This window comes from Guillardia theta (assembly GCF_000315625.1).
Source record: "Guillardia theta CCMP2712 unplaced genomic scaffold GUITHscaffold_19, whole genome shotgun sequence".
In the NCBI taxonomy this organism is placed as follows: Eukaryota; class Cryptophyceae; order Pyrenomonadales; family Geminigeraceae; genus Guillardia; species Guillardia theta.
Window position 1 is genome coordinate 425,091 of NW_005434655.1, and position 6,340 is coordinate 431,430.

The 6,340-nt window shown below is 52.1% G+C and overlaps 3 protein-coding genes across 3 annotated transcripts in view; 1 reads left to right on the top strand and 2 right to left on the bottom strand.

Annotated features, from left to right (window-relative positions):
• GUITHDRAFT_162236 (hypothetical protein) overlaps positions 1 to 2,492 on the top strand; it is a gene marked incomplete at its 5' end in the record, with an annotated part of 2,525 nt that extends 33 nt beyond the window's left edge. Inside the window, 20 exons of the mRNA XM_005835996.1 lie at positions 1 to 94; positions 141 to 187; positions 245 to 304; positions 350 to 379; positions 436 to 468; positions 519 to 603; positions 654 to 741; positions 792 to 867; positions 917 to 958; positions 1,029 to 1,124; positions 1,281 to 1,361; positions 1,405 to 1,513; positions 1,563 to 1,615; positions 1,655 to 1,699; positions 1,749 to 1,808; positions 1,853 to 1,918; positions 1,971 to 2,001; positions 2,045 to 2,109; positions 2,204 to 2,305; positions 2,346 to 2,492. The exon at positions 1 to 94 is cut by the window's left edge and continues 33 nt beyond it. Of these exons, the coding sequence (XP_005836053.1) occupies positions 1 to 94; positions 141 to 187; positions 245 to 304; positions 350 to 379; positions 436 to 468; positions 519 to 603; positions 654 to 741; positions 792 to 867; positions 917 to 958; positions 1,029 to 1,124; positions 1,281 to 1,361; positions 1,405 to 1,513; positions 1,563 to 1,615; positions 1,655 to 1,699; positions 1,749 to 1,808; positions 1,853 to 1,918; positions 1,971 to 2,001; positions 2,045 to 2,109; positions 2,204 to 2,305; positions 2,346 to 2,420 (1,338 nt within the window). The 3' untranslated portion in view covers positions 2,421 to 2,492. The remainder of the gene's footprint in view (positions 95 to 140; positions 188 to 244; positions 305 to 349; positions 380 to 435; positions 469 to 518; positions 604 to 653; positions 742 to 791; positions 868 to 916; positions 959 to 1,028; positions 1,125 to 1,280; positions 1,362 to 1,404; positions 1,514 to 1,562; positions 1,616 to 1,654; positions 1,700 to 1,748; positions 1,809 to 1,852; positions 1,919 to 1,970; positions 2,002 to 2,044; positions 2,110 to 2,203; positions 2,306 to 2,345) is intronic.
• Positions 2,493 to 2,584: 92 nt separating this feature from the next.
• GUITHDRAFT_68216 (hypothetical protein) lies at positions 2,585 to 3,982 on the bottom strand (the record flags this gene model as incomplete). The annotated part of the gene is made up of 2 exons (XM_005835997.1): positions 2,585 to 3,283; positions 3,527 to 3,982. 2 exons carry the CDS (start codon positions 3,980 to 3,982, stop codon positions 2,585 to 2,587), a joined length of 1,155 nt encoding a protein of 384 aa, XP_005836054.1.
• Positions 3,983 to 4,466: 484 nt separating this feature from the next.
• On the bottom strand, positions 4,467 to 6,133 carry GUITHDRAFT_105159 (hypothetical protein; the record flags this gene model as incomplete). The annotated part of the gene is made up of 13 exons (XM_005835998.1): positions 4,467 to 4,582; positions 4,633 to 4,654; positions 4,798 to 4,890; positions 5,169 to 5,205; positions 5,253 to 5,290; positions 5,331 to 5,371; positions 5,424 to 5,466; positions 5,522 to 5,579; positions 5,623 to 5,660; positions 5,719 to 5,811; positions 5,864 to 5,893; positions 5,958 to 6,005; positions 6,095 to 6,133. The coding sequence occupies 13 exons, from the start codon at positions 6,131 to 6,133 to the stop codon at positions 4,467 to 4,469; spliced, it is 696 nt and encodes a 231-aa protein (XP_005836055.1).
• Between the last annotated feature and the right edge of the window lie 207 nt (positions 6,134 to 6,340).

Consider the following 6,340-nt stretch of genomic DNA (forward strand, 5'->3'; position numbering starts at 1 on the left):
TTGATCCAGATGCCATATGACTCCACCGACAACTTCGAGGCCCCGCCGCTTTTGAATGAATCCAGTGTCGCGGTTTATTCCTCGCCGATGAAGAGTAAGAGCTCGTTGCTGTCCGAACTCAACGCTGAGAGATGAAGCAGCCAACGCGATGGTCACCTACACCAACACGAATCAAGCAGTCTCGCAGGTATTCAACTCCGTGACTTCGACTGAGTGAGCTGAATGATCACTTGATCCTTGACAGGTGCAAAGCGTTCAGTTGCACTCATCGCCTTCCAACCAGCTCCTCTATCCAGTCCAGCAGGTATGCAGCCTCACTTTCACATGAGGTGAGTAATGCTACCGCAAGGTCACTGGGATTGTTCCGATTCAAAGTCAGGTCTACACCTTGGTATCTTTCAGAATTTTCAAAGCCTGATGTTTGCATGCTCTCAGAATCTTCAAACAATTCAAACTTCAGCTGTGCAGGTCATGAACACAGGAGGCATTACTTTGTGTGTATTGAAGAGATTTGCCAGCTCTCCCCTGTTTCAATTGTTCGTGAGGAAGCACCGATGGTACGGATTCCAAGGGAAGAAGTCACTTACATGCAACCAGTGCATGGTTCGCATCGAGTTGTCTCTGTTTCTCCACTGATTCTTCGTCATTCTCAGTCCAGCAAGAACAAAGAAAAATTGTCATCGAAAATGAAGAACCCGTCTTCAGGAGGATTCCTGTTCAACAGGACCGAATTGTCAACAGGCAAGACCTTCTTTTCTATTGCTATGGATATGGTTTAATTCAGCATAAAGGCATGAAACCTTGTATGTCGAGAACGTAAGAGTCAAAGATGTTGATGTCGAGGTTCAACGCATCAACCTACGCGAGGTAGTGAAGCTTGTGAACACACGAGTTTGTGCTCTAAGTTGACGGCCAGGAACCTGTTGCTGTGGAAAAGATTGACGTCCAAGAAAAACAAGTGAGTACAGTACATAATTCATTCAGTGGGTTTTGCCATTCAAATCTGAAGGAGGAATATTTGGTTGTAGGTGCCTTACGACGTTCCGGTTGAGAACATTATCGTGAAGGATGAGATTAAAGAGGTTCCGGTCGATCGCTTGAACATTCAAGAAATCAGTGTTCCGGTTTGTCAGCTTCTCAATTTGTTGCAGCTGATCATTGGTGGGATAGGTTGACAGGATTCTAGTAAAAGAAGTTCCCATCCCAATCGACAGAATCATTGAGCAGATAGTGGTGCCTTCGGTCAAATGTTGTTTGGTTTTCTCCCTCACTCTTGTCAGATGCAAGACGTGCCGGTGGAGAAGGTTGTTGTACAAGAGATTCCTGTTCCCATCGAAAAGATCATCATTCGAGATGTTGAGGTACACGTCATGGGAGTGGTGCCACGACTGAGCCTGTTACCAGGTTCCTGTGGAGAGAACTGTTGAAAGAATCATAGAGCGACAAGTTGACAAAGTAGTGAACCAAGAGAGAATCGTGTATCAAGACAACATCATCTACAAGGATAGGAATGGTTGCAACGCTACATCGGCTCGTTGCTCATGTCTGATCTTGGGGTTCAGTGGAGGTCCCAGTGGAAAGGCTTGTCTGCAAGGGGAAGGAGAAGATTCAACAGGTTCTGCTCATGAAAATGATTTGATCTAAGAGGGTGCAGTCGTTCATTCAAAATGTCGGATTCGTCATGGACAGCACCGGCCAGGTTGAAATTGTTGTAGGAAGCTCTTTTGTTGCTGATGCAGATTGCACAGCTTGAGAGGAACAGTGGATACATGCTGTCGTACAGCCAACCAAGAAGAGTGCTTTCCAATGTCAGATCTTAATCAAAATTGTGATTCCATTCTAACTCATGCAGAATGCCGGAGTTCTCTTCAAGACAAAGAAAGTTGGTCTCGGAATCTTGCTCAAGAGAAACTCTCAAGTACTTGCTTGCGTGGGAGTATGGCTTGTGCAAGCTCTGAAAGATATGTCAGGGAGAGACGTACATCCATGCGCTCCTTCCTGGTGAGCTGACAAGCCAAGTGGTCCTCCCGTGAGACTTCTGCAGGCTTTGCTGGCGCTGAATCAGGCGAAGTGCAAGTTGACGACATCATAGTCACCATCGACAACCAGGTGCTGCTGGAGAAAGTTGTAGATGAAGCTGTAGATGAAGCTGTAGATGAAGTTGTAGATGAAGTTTTGTGTGGGTTGACAGTTAACGCTCTAGAATGTCGACAACTGGGACTTGGACGATATCAAGCAGCTCACTGTAGGAGACGAGGGGTCAGCCTGTAATCTTGTTCTCCGGCGGCGAGGGCAGACGCATGAGGTGAGAGGTGAAGGTGGTGAACTAGCGTGAAGTGCTGGAGCAGGTGAAGCTGATCCGCATCGGAAGCTCTCGAGGTCAGCTGGAGAGTTTCGAGAAATCTCCAGGGGCAACTTGAAGTTAAGCTCCTGGACTGTTGGCGTGCTGACTTGCAGAGGAGTAAAGTTTAGAAACATTGAAGTTAATCCTCAAGGTCCTTGAGATCTTCTCCAGCAAGCCTCAGGTCAATGCCTTCCTCCCCCCTCGAGAGCTCCTGCGATTCAGTGGTGAAGTGCGAAGTTGTCACCTGTGACCCGCTTTCCAAGTCGTTGAGAGGAAGCGCTTCGAGCTGGAGTAGAGCAGTGAGGGGTGAGCAGGGGAGCAGTGAGGGGAGACGAGGACAGCAGTGAGGGGAGAAGAGGAGAGCAGTGAGGGGAGAAGAGGAGAGCAGTGGGGTCGGGTCACCTTGGGAAGCAAGCTCTGCCAAGTCCTCGCCATGTCCTCGTGGAATTGAATTTGAGACTCGCAGAAGCCTCTCAGCGTCTCCCTCACTTCCCACACGCGCAGGTTGTGAAACCTCTGCATCTCCTGCGACGTCACCTTTGTTGCCTGCTTCCACCTGCCCTCGGCTTTCACCGAAGCTGCTTCGCACTCCTTCTTCTGCTCCTCCAGCTTGCGGATCTGCTCCTTGGGGCTCTCGAGCGTTAAGGTTTCTTTGAAGATCTCCATCGCCGTCTTTGGCTTTGTGCTCTGCATGTTCTGTTTCACTTGCTCAAACTCTCTCTCAATCTTCATCTTAGACTCTCTTAATGCGACCACGTCGCACATGGCGGCTTCTCGATTCTTCAGCAGCTCCTTGGCTGCTGTCGACCACAGCACGAGGTCCCTCAACCGCTCGACAAAGTATAGCTCGTCCGCTCCTGCCTGCTGCTTCACTCGATCGGACGATGCGCGGAAACTTTTAGCCGCTTCAGCCAAGACACCCGCGACTTCATCCTCTGACTGCGAAAGCACTTCCAATGTCGGAGACATGTCGGCCAGATCGTTGCCCAAACCCTCCTGACGCTTTGTGAGCCTCCTTGCAGTTTCAAGCAGAAGGCTGGTCTGCTCCTCAAGTTTGGTCGTATAGGCGAGGAGGTTCTGGTGTCGGTCTTGCTCAGGGTCTTCGAGCTCCTGGAACTGTCCTCGGATCTTCTTCCATGCGCCATCAGCGTCTCGTCGAAGCAGGTGCAGCATCTTTCCCACTTGGTTTGAATAAGCTGCTTGCGTGCTCTCCAGCGCCCAAACTTTGGTTTCCAGGAAGAGGAGGAGATCTTTCGACTGTGAGAGTACATGATGGTTGCATACCCGATTCATGAAGCTCTGCAGCTGCTCGCACCGCCGTCGGATGACCTGCTCCTCATGGCTCGCTTGAGCAGGAAGCTTCTCCTTCTCCGCGAGGACAGGAACGAGAAAGTGAGGGTAATCAGCAGCCAACACGTTGCGCAGCCAGATGAAGTCGTTGTACTTCCTTCTGACAGCGAACTCTCTTTCACCAAATGCTCCTCCTTTCATTCTTGTTCTCAGCTCATATGTTAGGTAGGCACCAATGCCCTGTCCGTGCTTCTCTGGGTTAACAACAATCACCTGGTACTCCACCCCGCCATCTCCTGCCTTGGCTTCTGTTTCATACGCCACGGAGAGATCAGATGGAGCAGCCATACTCGTTTCTCCCACTGTAGAAGGCGATGAATGTTAGAGAATCAATTAAGTTCGTTGCAAGTCGTGCCATTTCCCCGACAATCGTGACTTGCTATTCCCATCCTAATCGTCTTCATCTCCTACCTACTGCTGTGCAATGCACCTCTACCTCGTCAAGTTCTCTCCTCTTGTCTCCTCTTCTCCAGTCTTCTCTGATTCACTCTCTGTTCCTCGTCTCTCTTGTTCTCTCTTGTTCTCTCTTCGCATCTTTCCTTCATCCCTGTCAGTGCATGTTTGTTCGCTTCATCATCATGTCGGCTACCCACCCTCTCCAGCTCCAAGATACCCTATCATCCAGGGGTAAACTACCCTTTAATTGAGGGGTGGGTCAAACTACCCACCCGTAGGGACTCCAAATAGAAATAAGTTCTATATCTGGGAGCGGGGAGGGCGATGGTGGGAGGAGGGAGATGGTCAGACGCGCTGCAGCTGACGCCCCATGAGGTCAAGAACGGTTTCGCTCCATGGCTTGCGACGCTAACTTGATCTTGCGATGCTGCAGAGTTCTTGCAATCTCCTCCGTCACCTCAACAAACCTGTGCATCGCTGAATGCCCTGCAGCTGCAAGCATGAAAACTCACCAGCGGTCATGCTCTAGTGCCGGCACCCACACATGAACCCTCCACAAGTAGCCTGCCAGGCGTGAGGTCAGGCTGGAGTGATCGGAGACATCGCTGGCTCCTCGCCTTTCTCGCCGATGTCGAGGAGGATCACGGATGGAGGGCACGGCTAAGGTGACGTTCATGTCGCGCATGCGCGTGGGCGAGCAGGAGCACCTGAGCGATCTTCTGCTCCTGTTTCAGCACATTCTTCGTATGCTTGAGCAGGTCCAGCGACATGGCGACCGCCAGCACCCCCATCATGGAAGCCTGAGGAGAGAGATAAGCTCCAGCTCTCACCCCGCGTCTTCCTTGCCTTCCTGCCTTCCCCATCGACCTCGAAGGCTCTCAGCACCTGCTCAGTCGTCACGCCAGCAACACTCCTCTTCTTCTGCCTTGTCCCATGCTCTCTTGGGTCCGAAGAGAAGCTGACAGGCGTCACTTTCCCTTCTCCTCACAATCTCTTGCACCTGCTGCAGATGCTGGAGGTTGGACGGGCTCGCAAGAACCCCCTGCTCGGCCCTTGGGCTGCTTCCTCCTTCCCTTACTTGCTTCTTCTTTGTGCACCTCACAGGCAGCGAGTCGCTGCAAGCCTTGTGACGCCCCCTCGCCCTTCTCGCCCTCCTCCTCACCTCTTGGGCTCTGCAAGGTACGCGAACTTGGCGATGGCCTGCAGCAGTTTAGCATGAGCAGCTTGATGGGCTGGCGACCTCCTCAAGAGCCTTCCTAGTGCCCGCAATGTCGGACGAGCCTGCAAGAGCGAAGGTGAGCAGCAGGAGAAGCGGGGGGGGGGGTAGGGAGACCAGCGACGAGCATCGCCACCTGAACTCGTCGCATGCCACCAGCCTGTATCACAAAGTTAGGAAGAACAACAAAGATGTTTCTAAGAGCGTGAGAAGACCGTTAGGTTGTCAATGTATCCAGAGTAAATCTCGTGGTTTGGCATGCTTATCTTCCTCCTGTCAGTCTAGTCACACAGGATGGGAAGGGAAGAGAGGGAACCGGTCGTCAGTGAGGAGGGTGGTCTCGAAGAGCATAATCTAACAGCAGAGCCCTTGAGCTCTCGGAAAAGTGCGCGATGAGACAAGTGACTTTCACCTTGGTGACCCAGCCCATGACGTTGTTGACGCAAATCTTGTCGCCAACCTTGAATGGGCGAAAGAGGAGCAGAATGACGCCGGCCGCGAGATTCTAGAGCAGCAGGTAAGGGGCAGTTGATGTTGGGAGGGGAGGAGGGCGGAACCTGGAGTATCTTCTGGGAAGCAAAACCCGCCTGGGAGGGGAGCATTTATCAAGTCACTCCCTCTCCCCCCTCCTCTCTCCTCGCACTCTCTCACCGCTATGCCAGCACTTGCAAGAAGCGCATCCAACCCGACGGCCTCTACCTGTAGGAAGAAAATGCCATCATGCTGCCCTCCTCCTCCCCCTCCTTTCTCCTCCCCTTCCTCCTTGCTCATTCTTCCTCCTCACTCACTCCCATGGCCTTGAGAATGACTGAGCCTGCGAAAGCCATGGCCGCGTACTTGACGAGTCCTTGCCTACGAGGAGGTGAGGAGGGAGGACAGCGAACGAGGGCAGGACAGGAAGATGGAGGTCGTGCGGTCAATCTGCAGGTAGGAAACGCAGCTGCAAAAATCCTATGAGTGCGAGGAGCAAAGTCCTTTAGCACAGACCGTTTCTGAGCACACAAGGCCAGCCAGTGGCTGAAGGCATAACCCGC